This window comes from Dendrobium catenatum, unplaced genomic scaffold (assembly GCF_001605985.2).
Source record: "Dendrobium catenatum unplaced genomic scaffold, ASM160598v2 fragScaff_scaffold_1038, whole genome shotgun sequence".
Taxonomy (NCBI): domain Eukaryota; kingdom Viridiplantae; phylum Streptophyta; class Magnoliopsida; order Asparagales; family Orchidaceae; genus Dendrobium; species Dendrobium catenatum.
The window spans coordinates 35372-56275 of NW_021319500.1; the positions used below are offsets into that span (position 1 = coordinate 35372).

Consider the following 20904-nt stretch of genomic DNA (forward strand, 5'->3'; position numbering starts at 1 on the left):
GAGCGACAGAGGTTGGAGGGATTGTAGTCAGTAGGTAAGGGTGGTCAAAGGAACTGTAGTCGATAGGTGACGGTGGACGGAGAGACCATATTCGACAGACGACAGGGGTTAGAGGAACCGTAGTAGGAGGGCGACGATGGTCGGAGGAACTATAGTCGACGGACGAAGGTGGTCGAAAGAGCTATAGTCGACATGTGATGATGGTCTGAGGATTGTAGTTGGTAGGTGATCTTGGTAGGAGGGACCGTAGTCGATGGGCAAAAATAGTCTGAGGGACTATTGTTGGCAAGTGGCGAAGGTCGTAGGGCCCATAATTGGTGGGTGAAAGATGTAAGAGGGACGCTAGTCAGTGGGTGATAGGACCGTAGTCGGCGGTCGACGTGAGGTCAAATGGACTGTAGTCGACAAGCAACATTGGTCGAAGGGACCATAGTTGGCGGGTGACATTGGTCGGAGGTAGCGTACTCCCGTGAGCGATGGCTATCAGAGGGACCCTCGTTTGTCTTCCTAAACTTATGTTGTATTTCTTTATTATATTGACGAAGGACTTCTTTGAATGTTCTTTGGCCTTATGAGCTTTTGTTTAACAGCCACAAGTCATTGTCATGTCTCTTAATTTTGGCAGGAGACAGAGGTCGAAAGGACTGTATTCTGCGGGTGACGTTGGTTGGAGGGCCCGTAGTTGGCAGGCAAAAGAGGTTGGACGAATCATAGTCAGTGGGTGATGTTAGTTAGAAAGACTATAGTCGTTGGACGACAGTGGTCAGAGGGACCTTAGTCTGCGGGTGACGGTGGTAGAAGGGACCATAGTCGGCGGGCAACGATGATCTGACGACGATCGAGCAGAAGTACGACGGCTATCAAAGGTCGGGTGGTAGTTCAAATTCGAGAAAAGTCATTAGCAACAATCTTTATTTTGTTTCCAAATAAGAGAGATTAAAAATAATATCTCATTCTCATCACTAACAATTATTATCAATCAAAGAAACTTTTCCAAATCATACATTGCAATTGCTATAACTAATAGATCTCATCAAAAAGATCTGATGTTCAACATTGAACCTATCTCCTTGAAATTTATGTTTCTTCCCTTAGTGATTGCTTATATTTTTTTCTCGTTTGTCTTCCTAAACTTATGTTGTATTTCTTTATTATATTGACGAAGGACTTCTTTGAATGTTCTTTGGCCTTATGAGCTTTTGTTTAATAGCCACAAGTCATTGTCATGTCTCCTAATTTTGAACTTTAGGTGACTTAATTTAATGTATTTGTCATATTTGATTATGTAGTTCAAATTCGAGTCTATATAATAAAACTAACCCCTTTGCATCTCATTTAATCTATTCCATTTATTGATGTATTTTTTTAACATTATTTAGAGTTCCAACTTTATACTAGAGCTATTATTTACTTTCAATAAATTTCGAGGTTGATTTTCTTGATCCCTCAGGAGTTGAGACGTGTAAGTAAGCGTCCAATTGAGCTAGGCTTGTTTAATTCTTTTTGAGTTCGAACCTGAGCCCTAACTCGATCTTGTCTCATTAAAATATTTTACGCTCGAGCTAATTTAGAAAGCCTTACCTTGACTCGATTTTGCAGTTTTAAAATAAAATCTAAGTTTTTTTTAAAAGATAATTTAATAATTAAATATATTATAAAATATTAATTTAAATTATATTTTAAATTAATTAAGTGGCTCAATAAACCTAAATTTGGATATAGACTCGACCTGAAGTGATAGCTGATGAGCGGCCAAAGTCCCAATTAAATCAGGAGAGTTCATTGGGCTCTCTCTCATCGCTGCTGTAGAATTTAAATGGGCCTGTGCGGCGGCCCAGATTGTTTCCACCGCCCATATATACCACAGCTCTTGTGAAGCGCATATTCGAAAGCTCACTGCACTTTTTTGTTTTTACTTGTGAAGAGCTAAAACCCCTCATCCCTTCTAAGCAGCGGCCGGCGGCAAACCTCCGAACATGTCGGCCTTCATCTCGCTTGGATGCTCTAGTTCTTTTATCTGTGGAGAGACTGTTGGCTCCCGTGCGGCTCGGTTGCCGAGGTTGAAACCGGCGACGCTGTCTTATCGCGCGTCGGCATCAGCAAAGACCACTGTTATCTCTGAGGAGACGGGGCCGAAGAAGCCGGCGAGGGGCATCACGAAGCCCAAGCCAGTGTCGCCGGCAATGCAAGCCTTCCTCGGAGTAAAGGAGATCCCGCGGACGCAAGCCCTAAAGCAGATTTGGGCCTACATTAAGCAGAATAATCTCCAGGTTTTCCATCTGGCTATGGTTTTGATAAGAAGCGTCTGTAGTTTTTTAGGGTTTTGATGATGTGGTTTAGGGGCTATTTATAGGTCGGAAGAACTTAACTTCCGTTAGGGTTTTGATGGTATTTCTGCTTTATATTGGAATATCTAAAGGCAAAAGAAATGATGAAAAATTTAATCGTGATGATTCTGAAGGACATTGCTTGCTTTTGTTGGAAACGTAGTATTTGGATTTTTGTAACCTTATCCTTAGGTCATCTCCAACCGATAACTCTATTTTTCACGCCAAAATACCGCAAAATTCTCCTTTCCCGCATTTTTCCGGTTGACAGAGAAAAATGGCGTGGTTGGCCTTGCACTGTTGACCCGCAAGCAAATGGAGGATTTTTTGGCGTTCGGCTGGAGCGAAGGAATGACGCCAAACGCTCGTTTGGCGTTCGGTTGGAGATGCAATACTGTTGGTGGTTCCTTCAACGCTTATTAAAACCCCAAAGGGAGGGGGTGGTAGAGCCATACACGTAAGTACAAAGAAGAGTTTGCTAGGGTGACTTTATAAAAAGGGCGAGAGATCGACTTTAATGAAAACTTTGGGGTGCGGGGTTGAATGCTCTTGGAATCCACTCAAAATATCCTTCGGAGTAGATTTTGGATTGTTAAATCTACTCAACCACTTTTAGTTCTTCATTTTCTTCTTCTTGAGTCTCATGTACACTACAAGTAATACTGACGAGTGGCGTAAGGTTTCCCTACTTTATTGAAACGGATGTAGGTGTTACTCAACAAACCATTTAGGGTTTAGGGTTTAGGGTGCGTTCATTATGTGTTGTAGTCCTCTTATCTCTCCAGTGTTTATGTATACATTGCCATGATTAGTTTAATTGTAAGTCGACCCCCACACAGATGTACATAGAAGAATTTGTTGCGGCAACTCGATAACGAGAGGGAGAGATTAACTTTAACAATAACTTTAGTACGTTGAGTTTGATCCTTTTGAAATCCACTGGAAGAATCCTTCGAATTGGATTTTGGAGTTATAAATCTACTCAACAACTTTTTTTTCTTTATTTTTTCATTGTTGGATCTCATGTACTCTACATGTTATGAGTAGTGTAAGGTTTACCCCCTTCATTACAATGGATGTAGATGTTGCTCACCAAGTCACTATAAATTTTGCCTTCTTTATATGTCGTATTTCTCTAATTTCTCTGGTATTGATTTATACATTGCTCATGGTTAGGTTTTTAGTAAGTCGAGCCATACACAAAATTACAAAGAAGGATTTGTTGGGACAACTTGATAACAAGAGGGAGAGATTGATTTCAACGAAAGCTTTGGCACATTGAGTTGAATCCTCTTGGAATCCACTCAAGGCACCCTTTGGAGTAGATTTTGGAGTAAAAAATTTGCTCAACCATTTTTACAACTTCATTTTCTCCATATTGAGTCTCATGTATTCTACATGTAAAACTTTGTGACATTGACTTGAATCCTCTTGGAGTAGGTTTTGGAGTATAAATTTGCTCAACAACTCTTAGACCTTCATTTTCTCTATGTTGAGTCTCATGTACTTTACATGTAATAGTTGATGAGTAGCTTAAGGTTTCCCTCCTTTGTTACAACTAATATAGGTGTAACTCACCAAACCACTATAAAATTTGCCTTCTTTGTATGTCATAGTCCTCCAATATATTTGGTGTTGATGTATATATTGTTTAATATTAGGTTTGTTGTAAGTTGAGCCGCACATAGAAGTACAAAAAAGGATTTTTTAGCAAGTTGATAACAAGCTTTATTTTTCACATCATATAACTTTTTCAATTGTATGACATGCATGCGCGAGGTTTATGAATTAGTATGAAAAGAATAGGAAATTGAATGAGTCAAAAGCTTATTTGGGGTTTGCAGTTAGCATATTCTTTTTATGCACAAATATTATAAGAGAGGAGATTAGTATGATTTACATATGTGCAAGCTGGGTGAGAAAAATTAAGAAAAATTCTCTTCTATTCTTTTGCCCCAGTCTTCCTCTAATCTATACCAAAGCCTAGTTTGCCTATTTTTTTTCTTCCTGTCGTTAAATTGGAATCTTGGTAGTTAATGAGTGTAGTTTACAAAAGCTTCACTCCTGACCGTGCTATGGTGTAAGAGAGCAAAGTTTCTTAATATTTTTGTATCTTGGGAACAAAGATGACTATAAATCTTGTGTGAAGGGAATATTCTATACTATAAAGACAAACAAACCATGCCCATGGATCAAGCTTGATTTTCTTTAACTCAGATAAATTTTTTTGGTTCATGATATTTTGCACTACAAGTTCTTCATTTTTCTAACTTTTTTATAAATTTTGCTCAACTAGAAATATTTCATTATTCAATAGCTAGCATGTTTAACTTTCCTAAATGGTTCTAGGATATAATACTTGGGCTTTTCTGTTAATACCTGTTTTGTGGAAGTTTCCTTTTTTTTTTTCTGCACATCTTCAACATGGAACTTTTCTTATAAAAAAGTATCTTAAAACTACATTCTCTAATTATACATTTTTGTATACAAGATTAGTATCTATAGTTTTGTGTTGGGGCAAGCTTCTTTGAGATGAAATATATTTTGAAAATCAACTTGAAACTATTGAATGCCTAAGATCCATTATTGAATTCTAGACGTGATTAAAATGACCTAGAGCTTTTAATGCAAAACTAAAATGAGTTGCAAAAAATCGGATAATAACAACATAAAATCCGTTGGTTAAAAACTCATAATCTTGGATAACTATCTGCTAACTTTGATGAAAATCTAGAACTAACAAATTTAGAAGAAAATCAAATGATTGAAAGTTCAGGATCAAGTAAATCACACTGATTCTTTAAAAATTCAGTCTAGTTAAAAATTAGATTGTATCCTATTTGATTAAAGTTAATCTCTCAAATCGGTTCCAGAATATTGAACAAAAAATTGTAGAAGAGAAATAATTCATTAGAAGCAAGCATTTTTCTTGGACAAGGAAATAATTTGCGCAGAACTCTTAAAGCATAAGTGGAAATAAGTGAAAATAATAATATATCCAACTAGATTTTTATTTTGTGCATGCATTGGACCATATTTATAATCAGGAAGCTTTTTAGAATTCCCCTTTCCATTGGTAAAAGGAGTCATATATGGCTGTTGCCACAAGAAGAAAACAACTCCCGCATTTGACTTCAATAGCAGTCGGTTTCTTTTGTTCTCTATTCTGATTTGTATAGCAATCCTTGTTGGACTTATTTTAATTATAAAAATATATTTCCCTTGCTTCGTCCGGAAAAAAACATTTTGATTTCAATCTAAGATGTTCATCTCGCTGTAAAACTTCTAAACATAATTGTTTTATAGAACTACCAAATGGAAAGCTATTGACTTTTCGCGTTTTTGGTTTGCTTTTAAATCATAGGATCCAGAGAACAAGAAAATCATAGTATGTGATGAGAAGCTGAAAAGCATATTTGGAGGCAGAGATCGTGTTGGGTTTCTTGAAATCTCAGGGCTGCTCAATCCTCACTTTGTTAAGTAACAGTATCTTCCATAACTGTAGGATTTTGTACAAGAATGCTCTAGGTTTTTTCAGTATACTTTGTTAAGTACTAATATTGCTATATACCTAGAGTTTGGCATCACATGTGTCTGCAAATGAATTCTTTACGTTTTCTGCCTTTAAATCGTAGCAAATGATCAAATCTTGTGGTTTTTGTTACTCTTTTATGAATACTGCAGCTCTCTATTATCTGTTCATTTGCTGACCCTATATCTGTTTGCAACCTATGCTGCTCACAATGATGTGTCAACCACCCATTTGTGTGCTTGCGGCATGAATTGGAGCTCATCATATCGAGGTATGAATAGCATTTACCTCTTATCATTGGTAGCTTCCTATGGTAGCTCGTAAAACTGCTTGATTAGTTAATCTTCTAATAACTGATTTGTTAGTGTAGCTAGAGTTCTTGTGTTTGCTTTTGTAACAATAGGACTAGCCAAGTTTTTATAGCTTTTGATGTAAGAGCATTCATTCTGTCAGCATTAAATTATTGAGGTTGCTAATTTTTCCAATGTTTGAATCACTTGAATGAAATAAATGAGCCAAAACCTTTTAAACAGATCACTTTTAAGGTTCCTGATCATGCAATCTGGAGTTTTTCCGAAATTATTATATCATGGTGGTCTTGAACTTTGAAAGAACTGCTTCCATGACAGCACTAAGTAAGAAGTTCAGGTAATACAATGAAAATTTTTAGGTGAATTTGATTATTGTTTACTAGCCAATATTCAAGATCTAGTACTTAGACTTTGTTTGGGATGGCTTTCCAACTGCTTTCTGAAGCAGCTTTTTAATACAAAAATTAAAACCATTATACTAAAAAAATGCTTTAAAAAGTAGTAAGAAAGCCGTCCCAAATGAAGCCTTAAGATACGCTATTTCAGAAAAAAAAAAAATTTCATACATTTGCTAAGAATTAGCTTTTATCACAATAATTTCATTCGGGACAGATCTAGCCCCATCCCATCCGGTGGAAAACAAGTGAATTTGATATTGTAGCTGCTGCTGAAAAGTTAGACCCCACAGTAAATGATGAAAAACCCAAAACTGGACCACAAAGGTTAAATGTCTAATTATTGCAATTAGATAAACAATACTGATGCGCTGCATCAATTTGTTGTTACTGGGCACCATTGGAGTGAAACAAAGCAAATCTGGCTGTTGAAACAAGAATTGGAATACTTAAAGATCATTAAAGCTAAAGGATCCAAAATTAAGCTGGTGGTGGGCCTGGCTTTAATATTGCTTCCTTTCAGCTTTAATAATACTAAAGAGTAAAGCAAAGTTGATGCAAGGTATGAAGGTTGATAGATCTAGATGTTCATTTAAAGAGGACTGCTTTTTGTTTGGGGTGGCTTTCTTACCACTTTTTAAAGCAGTTTTTTATATCTATATTATTGGTCTAATTGCTCCGATTGCAAGCTCTGTTTACTTTCATTTTCCCCGTTCAATCTTACAATTGCAATCAAAACACTCATTCCCAATTTGTTTACGTCCAACAACCTTCAAATTATTTTGATGTTATATTTACAAAATTTTTCTTATTAATTTTGTCGTAATAAATAATAAGTAAGATGACTAATAAGGTCGGATGGTAAGTGGGTTTGAAATGTTCTATTATTCTTCTATATATGTCAATTGGATTGGATCCTCTTCCATTAGAGCATTTTCAACCGAATGCCAAACGAGCATATGACATTGTTCGTTCGCTCCAGCTGAACGTCAAATATTAGCGTTGCACTGTTCACCTATGCTATTTTGCTCTCTCAACCGGAAAAACGCACGAAAGGGAGAAGGATCGTTATCTTTTCATAAGCACATAAAATGACATACGATTGGAGTAGGATCATGACATTTTGGAGTTTTGCTGTATTTTGTAGTGAAAAATGGAGTTCTCGGTTGGAGATGCCCTTACCATGATATTTTAATGTCTTTTTAAGTTACTCTCATGTTAGCCGTACAACAGCGACATGTCAAAATAAAAAATGCCAATCTGCCCATTAAAAGCGAGAGGCAATATCAAATAATGAAATAAAAATAAGCAGATGCCTAATAATTTTAATTATTCTTATGACTATTAGATAGATGCCCATGCCTAGATTCGTCAATTTTTTATCTTTTACATACCCATTCGTATTTCTATAGAATATTTAGTGTAAATAAATAAACAATAGCATGCTTTTTAAATATGCGACTTTCCTTCACTCTAATCATAATTAACATTACGGGATTTTAGATATAATTTATTTAATAGCTTAAATTCTCATCTTTTTTTTATCTAAGGACTTCACATTTTTATCACATTGCTGTACTTTCTAAAAAATAATTTATCAATTTTTAATAAAATTTTAACAATTACATTAAAAAAGTCCTGATATTTAAATGATCATCTTTACTTAAACAATAATACTTTCAATGATTTCACAATCTCTCACTTATTAATTAGCATCCTCATAATATATTTTATCCAAAATCATCCACCAAGCAAAATAAAATTTTAAAATAGCTCCCATAAGATCAAAAAGTGCGCCAAAATTTAAGAGATTAGATATAACTCCTATAGCATAATACTTTGTTCTATATGATACTTAATTTTCAATTTCCAATTTGCAATATTATTTATAACAGTCTAAACACTTAATTATTAATTATTGATATATCACATGGATTGACTTAATAGTCTCGAAGTTATCCCATTTGCGAGCACGCTTAATTTTAAAACATTAAACCGAAAAATCGTCAATATTTAAGGATTTATTTTCATTTTATTTACTGGACTTCACAATTTATAAATAAAATGCTTGGAAAGTATTTCATCGCCTATGAAAAATGAAACTTGTGTCATGACATGAAATAAAAAAAAAATTCTTTATTATATGATTCTTTAGATAATTTATATTCCAATATCTTTTTTTAGTCTTTATTTCAAGAGTTTTTAGGCAATTGCCCCCGCTAACAGGTCCGCTAACAGGTCAAATTCGGCCAAAGAGCGCTGCCCCATTGAACCCCCGAATATCAAATTTTCTTATTATTTAGAAGTCTTAGTTACTTTTGGTAACTAAAAGATATCTTTAGCGACTATTTTCTTTGTCTCTATTTTTTTGGTCGTTAATGACCCATTTTTTTGCAGTAAGGGTCAAGCCAAATTCAAGGCAACACCATCATTTACTTATAAATTTGCCCCCGCTAAAAATTAAGACTGATTCCGCCCCTAGATATGAACTCAATATGATGTATGTCAAGAATATTCTTTAGTGCAGAGAATAATAAGTAAATAAAATACATTGTGATGAATGAGTGCAGAGTTGGGTTATAATAATAGCAATGGCATAAAATTATGATGAAATATACGGCAAAGATCATCCCGTCGGTCAAATCAGGTCATTCATTTGATCATGAGAACATGGGCTCGCTGGATTAATTTAGCATAAACTATAACAGAGATGACAACCAATGATTTAACTCAAGAAACAGAATTAAAAGGTTGCAAAAATTTGCTCCAAATAATCAATCAATTAGAGCCAGTTGTACTTTTATTCTTTCCTCTTTTCTTAATATTTTCGTTAATAATTATACCTTGTCAGTTATAAGAATATTATGATTATACCTGACAAGCAGCTTTAAGTTACAAAGGCTGCATCTCTTGCTCAGAAACAATAGCATCCACAGGCCTGTATGCAGCCTGCGAAGCAGCAAATTTATGTCTCCACAAATACCAGACTAAGAAGGTTGTGAAACTGACCATCACAACAACTGAAATACCCAAGCCCACTGCCCATAAATGTCGCTGCCACCATGACCTATGCATATGACAAAGATGAATAGATAATCAAGAAGATTCCGGCTTCATTTGTGGGCAAATTATTAGGTCCGGTCACCAGACTTAAATTTGTGTCAGGATTTGTGCGCTTTTCTTCGCTTTTGATGTATTTTTACAAAAAAGGAAGCTCTTTTGATGCCCTTTTGCTGCCCTTTTATTGCCCTTTTACTGAATATTTGAAAAATGCAGCAAAAACGTAGCAAAAGGGCAGCAAATACTTAATGAGTAAGATATTTGTTGCGCTTTTGCTACGCTTTTGCTTTATTTTTGTAAATACTCAACAAAAAAGTAGCTAATACGCAATTAAAATTGCGTATTAGCTGCCTTTTTGCAAAAATATATCAAAATTGCATGAAAAGTGCACAAATCTGGACACAAATTTAGATCTGGTGACCGGACCTAATAATTTGCCTAATTTGGGATGGCTTTCTCACTGTTTTTTTAAAACAGTTTTTTAGTACAAAATTAAAAAAATTTATACTAAAAAGCTGCTTTAAGAAGCAGAAAGAAATCCATCCCAAACGAAACCTCAGTAACAGGCGCACAAGTAAAACCATTCAGATTGATCAAATTAAGGAGAGCAGACAAACAAAAACTGTTTTCTGAGAAGGATGGAGCAGGCAAAATCTAAGATTAGAGTTTCATGGTTCTTTTAGAAACCATTTTTATCAAAACCACAGATGGCTTGAACATGTTTGATATGAATGTATTAAAAAGGTAAATACCTTCTTAATGGAGGCTCAAAATTCCAATGAACCACTTCATAGCTTCCAAAAGTTTCAGGAAGACTAAACCGGTGTTCAGTTATTCGAGTAATTATGCCCTGGATATCATAAGGTGCTTATAAATACTAGCAAAAACTGAAAGGTAGATATGTACAAATCCAAAATGCGCTAAGAGTTGCTATAGGATGAATTTACCATTGCTGTTGTATTAGAAATAAAGTCTGAAGTGCCAGATGGAAATATGGCCAATTTTATGAGAGTACCGTTACCTTGGCTGGTAAGTTTCATTAAATGAACCTGAAAAAACAAACATAGTGGCCGTATAAGAATATACAATAAGAAACGTGCAAGCATTTGCATGTGTAAGATGTTCAGATGGAAATAATGGGGCAAGCCAAGCACTCTAGGTTGAAGGCGCATCATTTCCATGGTGAAGGAATATCTTTCCACCGTAGTAGGAACTTAACTAGCTTAAAATAATAAATCAGTAGAGATTTAACTTTTACCTGATATGACTTAACATCCAGATCATGAGCAATGAGCTCTTCAAGTTCCTTTGAATGAGGGAGTAGGGCCGAGTATGTCAGATTTAAAAACATATCGAAGGTAATGATTCCAATTTGGATTTGACCTGAGAGGGAACAACTAAGAATAGACACATAATACATATAAGCAGAAAATAAGAAATGCCCTTCACTTGAACTATATATATATATATATATATATATATATTTAAAAGATTTATAGAGTAATTATTTTGTCTCCTGGAATCAAATTCTTTCATAATAAAACCAGTAACAGAAAATCAATCAAAATGTTTATTGGGTCCATAAGACTAACCACTCCATTACTCAAATTCCCCTTCAGCTTCCAACTTCTTGTTTAATTCCAAAGATGGAGACAATACGTTGGATGTGCAAGTTTATATTCCTCGTTTAATAAAATCTGGGAAACCTTTCATATTCCTTAGTATCTGAAGGAAATTTTTTACAAAACCGTAACAGACTCTATTCTATAAGATGGCGGTGAGAGATGCAATGCTTCATTACTTAGTAGAGCCACTCATCTACCTGAGGCTGAGCATCCTCATCTCTGCAAAATAGATGGGGATATTATTAGTAGAATTCAAGTTGGATGGTTGAGTGGAGGAATGCATTGGGCTTGTTGTGTGATAGAAAAATCCCCCACAAACATAAGGGAAAATTCTATAAGATGGTGGTGAGACCCACAATGCTTTATGGTGCAGAATGTTGGCCATTAAAGGAGAAGCATAATATCAAGTTAAGTGTTTCAGAGATGAGGATGTTCAGGTGGATGAGAGGCTTTACTCTTAGAGAACCGATACTAAATGAGCATATATGTGAAAAGGTTGGAGTAGCTCTAGTGGAAGATAAAATTAGTGTGAGTCACCTTATAGATGGTTTGGTCACATAAAACAATGGCCTTCTGATGACCCAATTAGGAAAGTAGATGTATTAGATTTGGCTTATGTTAAGAAAGGTAGAGGTAGATCTAAAAAGATTTGGTTAGAAAATATTAGAAATGATAATTTTTTATTAGATTTAAATAAGAATTTGACACATAACAGGACACAATAAAAAAAAAGGATTCATGTAAACGACCCCACATAATGGGATACTGGGGCGGATCCACCTTCCCTAAAAAAATTTTATTATATAATTATCTAGGTAATTTGTCCCACTACATCTAATTTTTAGTCTTTATTACATGGATTTGTAGGCAATTGCCCCCCCCCCCCTAAAATTTTTTAAAATACTATGGTTTTTAGGCAATTGCCCAACATAATCAAACGATGAACCAAATACAAAGAGAAATAGTAAAGAAAATTTAAAAATATCCCTACAACCAAATACAAAGAGAAATAGTAAAGAATTTTTAAAAAGGTCAAATCCCGCTAGACCCTATACATATATGCAAAACGTACAAAAGATTAGGGATATGAATAAATAGGGATCGAGCCGACTTCAAAGCAAAAAAAAAAAAAAAAAATCTCTACACTTTTGTTCAGGTGGATGAGAGGCTTTACTCTTAGAAAAACGATACTAAATGAGCATATACATGAAAAAGGTTGGAGTAGCTCCAGTGAAAGATAAGATTAGTGAGAGTCACCTTAAATGGTTTGGTCACATAAAACAACGGCCTTCTGATAACCAAGTTAGGAAAGTATATGCATTATATTTGGCTTATGTTAAGAAAGGTAGATGTAGATCTAAAAAGACTTGGTTATAAAATATTAGAAATGATCCTTTTTTATTAGATTTAAATGAGAATATGACTCATAACAGGACACAATGAAGAAAAATGATCATGTAGACGACCCCACATAATGGGATACTGGGGCAGATCCACCTTATGCTGATTGTTACAATGTGCTCCAATGCAGATCGTGTGTTGCAGCCTTCCCATGCGCATTGAGATGGTTGAGCACATAGTAGAAGCATTCATACAAAGAGTTTGAGGGTTCTTTATGGATCATCTTTAGGCTGGCATCTCACAACTTTTGGGTTTGGATAACAGATCGGCTAGAATGATTAGCCTATTGCAATAGAACGAGAACCACTGTCACGACCCAACCTGACCGGAACGAATTCTATCGCATCGAGTCGCGACGAATGAATCCAGGATCTAGCTTTGGAATTTGCTTTCAGACTTTCTTCCAATAAACAGACATATAGAAAACACAGAACTACTATAAACATCAAAATATACAGAAAAGTTCATCCATTATTTTTTTCTTTCTTTCTTCAAAATAATCATGTACATTACAGTGCACGACTACCAACAGAAAGAACATAATAGAAGAGCCATGACTGTACAAAAAAAATACATTATCTTAGATCAGACACTGAACGGCTAGTCCAAGACCTCCTTCCCTTTCCCAGAACCTGAAAACCACTCAAATAACAAGAATGAGCTAACAGCTCAGCAAGACTACACTTGCCAATCAAAATCTCCAAGAACTCACATCCAAAATTACATCAGAATATTAGCCGTACAGAATTCAGATAATCGTACAGAAAATCGTATAATCAGACATAATACATATACTCGTATAAAACAACTAATCAAACAGAAATCAAACAACCGATAAAGAATAACTGAATTCATTTCATATAACAGAATAATTCAAATCAGAATTCAAATCAGAATCATACAAATCATAAAGCACATTGTCAAAGCAGATAAGATCACATATCACATAAAAGATATCAGATTCTCGGACCCTGATAGAATCTCAACGGATTCTGACCCCTTATGCCTCCCTTCCCAGACACAGACAAAATCTCAAAGTAATCTGACCCCTTATGCCTCCCTTGTGCTTACAGCACACGAAGATACCAGATATACATAATTATCAGATCATAACTTATTTTCAGATTCCTGGGCCCTGACAGAATCCCAAAGGATTTTGGCCCCTTATAACTCCCTTCTGATCATTCAAACACATCAATTCATTCAAATTCAGAAAAATTGGATTACTTTAGGAAAATCGTTAGCGGCATAACGGCAGTCTACAGAAATTTTCACAGATCAAATCACAGTTTTAGAAAATTACCAAATTACCTCAGATAGTGTAAAACACCGTTTTAAGACTTTCATTGTACTGAAGCAAATATTTTCAACATTCAGATAATTCGTTATTCGATTAAAACTTCGCAGAATTCAAAATACCCCGTCAAAATCTTCTAGAAAATACTCAAAACATGCAAAAACATCATCTCAGAAACATACCAAAAGTTACGCGGTAAAATATTTATCAGTACGAAATAATACCAAATTTTCGCTAACGGAAACGGAATTTGAAACAGAAAAGTCGTCAAAATCAACATTTCTGAAAATTGAGAAAGGCATAATATGTCTTATCTCGAGTCGATCAACTTTTACAACTACGGCGACGGACGAAAACGGACCGAAGTTGCCCAAAATCCACTTTTCTTCCCTTTTCCATCATTTTTCTCTCTCCTCCTTTTCTCTCTTTCTTCAAAAATATCTATTTGGATATTTATAAAGTCGGATCGTACAGGATGATTTTCCCGATCGTCCTGGGACGATCTCCTCTGGACAAAATTCGTTCATATGAAAATTAATTCCAAATATTTCGTCCCTGGACGAGTTGCTCTCGGGAAAAATTTCGTACGAACGAACTACCTTCGTCCTGGGATGAAGATCTCTGTCACCAGCTTTTGAACTGATCGTCCCAGACGATTTCCACATCGTCCGAACGAACCTGGAAGGAAAACAGAGAAAACTGACTTTCACAACCACAACATATGACTTTAGGTTAGAGAAGTGAGCAACTGGAGAATAAATTCAACCTTCTTATCTATGTCTCTTAGAGGGGTGTAAGTGAGCCGATTGGCTCGTGAGCCCGCTCGAGCTTGAATCATTAACAAGCTCAAGTTCGAGCTCAGCTTGGCTCGACTTGAAAGGTTATTGAGCGCTTGATTAATTTAAAATATATTTAAAAATTAATTTAAATTAGCACTATATAATATATTTTAACATTTTAAAATCTACTCTATATTAAAAATAAAATTTTAAAAAACTAAAATTTTTACTTTAAAATTAAGAAATTGAGCTCAACAATCGAGTCAAGCTCGAGCTTTCCAAACAAGCTTGAGCTCAATAAGAACTAAACGAACTTAGCTCAATTAGGCAAATACTTGACTCGACTCTACTCTTTTATGCCCCTAACGTCTCTAGCTTCTCTTCCACATGAACATTGCATTAACAACATTTGACCTTCTAATCTTTTTATTCCTTATTATTAGATAATAGGTTAGATAAAGGATGTTATCATGTTGGATTAAAATGCTTTCTTTTATCAAGCATTTATTGATAGGAATTAAGAATTAAGAAATATATAACGAAGTCCATTTTATAAAGAAGCCAAAGGCAATTGTAATCACACGTGTGTTGCATGGTAGTTTTATGTGTACGACTCAGACTCAAAACAAAATCCTTGTTCAAATTTGATGATCGATTCAACATGTCACAATAACTACACAAGAATGTTCATTTATCCTCACTATTTCTCATAGTCATTGAGTCGTTGCTCACTGGTTCTTTATTCTCTATAGTTGGAATTCGTTGCTTCTTGGATATTCTTTTCAGGCCCTCTCATTTGTTAGTTTTCTTATATGCTTCTTGTTGCTTCTTAAGATTAGCACGAATAGCTTCTTGCTCACAAACATTTTCTCAAGAATGCTTCTTAATGCATCATCCTCACATATGTAACAACCCAAAATTTCTAGTAATTAAATAAGTTTAATTAAAGTAACTTAGCCTTCATTAATAATTATATATCCTGTTAAACTAAATATTAAATAAAAATTTTGTTTTGAATAGATGCTTCCCTTGGGCTATTATGAGAGCAGTTAGAGTAGTGGGGTCCACTCTTTGGATCCTTATCAATATTCGGAATGCATCCAAAACGCCTCTTGTAGAAGCATACGGTGCAGAAATTCTTCACAGGGAGAGTTCGGAACATCACTTTCCCGGGACTGTAGCAATTACCGCTGATTTGTGAAGGAAAATCGCAGAATCCACTGTAGCATGCGTCGGCAGTGGTATTTGGCATAGAGCTTTTGCAATTGGCAGCCAGGGTTCACAGTAAGTATTTTCATGAAATATTAGGTTGGTTTCCTGAAGTAAAATGCAATGAAATGGCTATGGAAGTTTCGGTTTAGTGCAGAATTTTTATTCCTTTGTTTGGCACAGTGAAGGAGAGCACTATAGCAGTTTGGAAATCAGCAGAAAATAGATCATATTATTGAGGAAATTTTGTGAGAAGAATTTGCTTCCATGGCAATAGAGAGTGTGCAATACAGGTATTATTTTATTAACGAAATAGATTATTAGTGAAACACTTGTACAGCTATATAAGTGATAAAAGAGATGACTTATGAATATGAGAGTTATTGAATATTGATTTAATAAAGATTGGCTATGTTATATTATGATATCTATATGGTCAGGTGGGAAAAAGGGACCAATATGAAACCTGAATTGTAGATGGGGCAAAAGAGACCCCAAGAAAATGGATACCTGCATATCAGGTGGGGCAAAAGGGACCCCTAAAGAGGCAAAAGGGACCTCTATGAAATTCAATGGTGATAATGCCAGATTTATCTGGGCTCCATTGAATATGTTAAAGTATAGCCAAATCTTTTAAAAGATCAAATATTCAATATATATCTCAAATGACATAAAGGATGATGTTCAATATGAAGTTTTGATGCTTTTCAAATAATGATATGTTGGTGAAATGATTAGCTCAGTATTGTATTTCATTTTATCAATTCATTTTTTATTGTTATTTAAGTTTGCATAGCTTATGTGAGCCTCATAGCTCACCAGAACTTTCTTCTGGTTGTTCTTACAGGTAAAGAAAAAGATAAAGTTGTTGCTGATTAGATTTCAAGTACCTCAATGTTATGTGTTATTTCTATATCTGTTTGTAAGGATTAGCTAAGGGTATGTAAACACTCAATTGAAATATTTTGTTTGGATGTTCTTTAGTGCCTCTGTAACTAGGTTGTGGATGTTTAAAAATGTTAAGTACTTTAGTTAATGTATCCATGAAGGTTTATGAGATACTTCGTATAATTATGCAAGTGGTTATCTGTTTCCAAAAACTTTATAGAAAGAAAATGATATGTTTTAACTGTTACACTCTACAGTACTAGTCAAGTGTATTGTGGGGTGTTACAACATATCTCTCTCATTTCACACTACCTCCACCTCTTGGCATATATATAATCACTCAATCTCATGAGTATTCTTGATTTTTAAGTATTCCTTCATCATTTCATTATTTGCATTTTTTCTTCTTGTTTTGGCTTTCAAATAGGTAAAAATTATAATTGCTGAATTTATCATTATAATGTCTACAAATTATTTACCTTAAATAAATTATTCCATCACTTCACTATACTGTTTATAGTATTCTTTTGAAATAAATTCTTCCTTAACTAATTTAGTAATTTCTCAAAGTAACAATTGCACATTTTCTTAATATTTTCATCTTTAATCAAGATCTTATCATCTTCACATCCAAGTATATAACTTCATAAAAAATGCTAGATCTTTTATCTCCTTCCTTATTACTAATCTTATAAAATAAATTTTCAAAAAGTGTAGCTTTTGGTTTGCCTACTACCCTCTCAGCAAGACTTTTTAACTTTCTTATTATTAACCTTAGTAGATGGTTATTTTCTCTTTAATAACCCTTTGTATTTCTTTACTCTACCACCAAGCCTCCTTATTAGCGTATGATCTATTTGTATACTCTCCTAAAACTTCTACAATAATCATCTTAATGAAACTAGTCATCTTATTCCACATCAATTTGGATCAACTAAATAATTTTAATTTGACTCACTTTGCAATCTATCTTGAAATATTAATAATTTCTCACCTTTCTAACTCCACCACATTATCATAAGCCATAATTTCTTCTATTGTTTTCTTTATAATCTTAGCTATATATATATATATATATATATATCCCCATATTTATTATCATATGTTGTGCTATCAAGCTTTCTCTTGAGATCATTTTACAATTTTTATAAGATTTTTCTTTCCTATTTAGCGAGAAGAAAACTATCTTTGATTTGGTGATCTCCACATTTATAAGAAATTAATTGTAGTTCTCATTCCTTAAAGTAGATGTTCCCTATTACAAGATGATAGGCTACTATGATCTAGTATAGCTTCTCTCATCAAATTTATATCGCCTATTACATAACTACCATGAATTCTCTCATTCTCATCATATTAATTAGGCCTGTTATGGCAATTTAAATCACATCCAACACCTTTCTTTAGCAAATAAATGCTTTAGCAATTCATCTGCCTCTTCACAAAATTGATCTTCTAAACTATATTTTAATCTAACTCATGGAGCATAAGCATTGACCATACTCATAATTTTTCACTAAATATTATCTTACTAGCAATCACCCCATCATTAACCCTATTAACATCAATAATTTTATCTTTTAACTTTCTATCTGCAATAAACCTAACCCCATTCCTATTGATAACGTTTCCAACATACATTAATTCATAATCTTCCCAATATTCTTGAATTTTTCCTTTCCATATAGTTTCTTATAAACAAGCAATATGTATTGTTCTTCTCATCATAGAGCACAATAACTCATCTTTCCATTCAAAATTTTCAAATTCCAGGTGTCAAATCTAATCTTAGATTTATATTGAGTCAACCCTTGCTTTTCAATACAACCAAGTAACGTGTGACTTATAGCTTAAAGGTGACGACCCAACCTACCTTTGTTTACTTTTTACTCACCCTCGCCTACTCCTCACAACAATTTAGTTGGTTGTGCCGCATCACTTCCGGAAAATGTCACAGCGCTAACAAAATTCAACTCCTTTAGAGTGATCCCAGTAAAAGTTTGATAAACAAAAACAAGGAACATACAAATAACCATACAAATGCACGTAAGAAAAATGGAAACAATGACTCTTCTTGATAAGTTACTAAAAAGAATCATTGGATTATTAAAGCTTATTAAGACCAAGTATATAAGAGTAAAAAATCAGAAACTTCCAAGATATTTTCTCTTTCAGCTATTTAGCATATTAAGGAAAACATTTACCTGGCAGAAAATTGTATTTTGATCCACTAGGAGATAAAGCAGGTGCAAGTTCTGTTGTTAAGTTTGTCGATGTAGGTGATGGTGGTGGTTTTTCTGATTTATTTTTGTCAATATGCAATATATTCCACAATTCAGAGCAGTTGGTCTTCCAAAATCCAATCCTTTCGTTCTGGCGATCATATGTTACAAGAGTATTGCGGACAATAATTCCTGCAAGTCAAAACATGACAGATTAAAATATGCAATATTATTTGGACAGGTTGGAGAACACTGGAGCCACACGTTTAATGACATCGACAACATGTGAATTATTCGCTTTTTACCCTTTCAAAACTTCTCAGAAGGAACAAAACACAGAAATGTTACAACTCGGGCTTCCGAGTTTATGATTTTGATGATACAACAACAACAACAACTAATATTTTCTAACCAAGTCTTTTTAGGTCTACCCCTACCTTTCTTAACACAAGTCAAATCTAATACCTCTACTCTCTTAACTGGGTCGTCGGAAGACCGCCTTTTTATGTGACCAAACCATCTAAGGCGACTCTCTCTAATCTTATCTTCTACTGGAGCTACTCCAACCTTTTCACGTATATGCTCATTTCGTATCCTATCTCTAAGGGTAAAGAAAGAAAGATTTATATCCTCTAATATATAGTGGATTTTTCATCTGAGCCGGGCCCCATGGTTTTTTCCTTTTTGAATTATTCATGAATTTCTAATCCTACTATTTTTATCTATGAGTGCTAATTTTTTGTACAACATTAAGATGTTAAACACACACTTTACTGACTCAATTTTTTTGGCACATAATTGTTAAGACACCTGTCATTCACTTATTGGTTTACATCATGTACCGTTATGTACTATCTTGATTATCTTGCTTAAACTCATCTATATAATACATTGTAATTGATGATACAGACATCAATACATTATTTCATTTCCCTGTTTCTTTCCCTGTCTCAGCTCGTCTTCTCTCTGTTTCCCGTTTTTGCCTCAGCTCCAGACATTCTCATGGTATCAGAGCACAACTGCTCCACAGCATTCAACTCTTCACATGGCTGAACAAGGATCCACAACCTCTCACCGCACAGCGTCTTCCACCTCCGATACTATCACCGAGTTTGTCATTCATCCCTCTCTCAAATTCCTCATATCTAATATCAAGAATCTTGTCCCCACACAACTTGTCTCCGAAAACTACGCAATTTGGCGATTACAACTCTACCAACACTTCTCCGCGAACGGCTTCCATGACCATCTCACCGGCCTCGATAGCTGTCCGCCAGCGTCCATAGCTACAGAATACAAACTATGGACTCTCATCAACCGCAATCTCGTCTTTGCGCTTCTGTCAACAATTTCATCCTCAATTCTACCATATGTCATTTCGCTCAACACAGCTCACGAAGTGTGGATTACGCTAGAACGCCGACTCCAACCTACCAATCGATCCCGCATCATACAGCTCAAGAACGAGCATTTGACACCCAAGGGCTCAACCCAGTACTCTCCATCAAATCCAAATGAAAGATCGCACGATGCAGCAATATCTTGATCAAACCAAGATCCTCGTCGACAACATTGCGGCCGCCGACTCCACCATCGACACGGAAGACCTAGTTCTCTACATCCTAAATGGACTACCCTCAACCTATAACGCCTTCAAAACTTCCATAAGAACCTCCCTTCAACCCATTTGTCTCGATGATCTTTATTCTTTGCTATGCAGCAAAGAAATCAATCTCCAGCACCAGCATCTCAAAGAAACATCGCAATCTGAGGTGCTAGCACTTCTTTCCAACAGAACTTACAACAACCGCGGGCAGCTCAACAAGCCTCGCGGGAGAAATTTCACTCCTCGCCCCCA

At 35.0% G+C, this 20904-nt stretch overlaps 2 protein-coding genes across 2 annotated transcripts in view; one reads left to right on the forward strand and one right to left on the reverse strand.

Moving 5' to 3' along the window:
* The first annotated feature begins 1933 nt into the window (after positions 1 to 1933).
* LOC110112278 (upstream activation factor subunit spp27) lies at positions 1934 to 6029 on the forward strand. Its single transcript, XM_020844446.2, has 2 exons — positions 1934 to 2270; positions 5692 to 6029. The coding sequence occupies exons 1-2, from the start codon at positions 1977 to 1979 to the stop codon at positions 5809 to 5811; spliced, it is 414 nt and encodes a 137-aa protein (XP_020700105.2). The 5' UTR covers positions 1934 to 1976; the 3' UTR covers positions 5812 to 6029.
* A 3170-nt stretch (positions 6030 to 9199) lies between these two features.
* The window catches only part of LOC110112276 (aspartic proteinase nepenthesin-2), a 35805-nt gene continuing 24100 nt past the window's right edge, over positions 9200 to 20904 (reverse strand). Inside the window, exons 8-12 of the mRNA XM_028698046.1 lie at positions 19029 to 19238; positions 10884 to 11008; positions 10573 to 10674; positions 10378 to 10475; positions 9200 to 9632 (exon numbers count right to left, since the gene is read on the reverse strand). Of these exons, the coding sequence (XP_028553879.1) occupies positions 9458 to 9632; positions 10378 to 10475; positions 10573 to 10674; positions 10884 to 11008; positions 19029 to 19238 (710 nt within the window). The 3' untranslated portion in view covers positions 9200 to 9457. The remainder of the gene's footprint in view (positions 9633 to 10377; positions 10476 to 10572; positions 10675 to 10883; positions 11009 to 19028; positions 19239 to 20904) is intronic.

What these genes read in the sequence shown, in the direction of transcription:
- LOC110112278 (XM_020844446.2), top strand. Translation starts at nt 1,977, where the DNA reads ATGTCGGCCTTCATCTCGCTTGGATGCTCTAGTTCTTTTATCTGTGGA. An exon ending in TTAAGCAGAATAATCTCCAG is followed by an intron (nt 2,271 to 5,691) that starts GTTTTCCATCTG and finishes TTTAAATCATAG; the next exon opens with GATCCAGAGAACAAGAAAAT.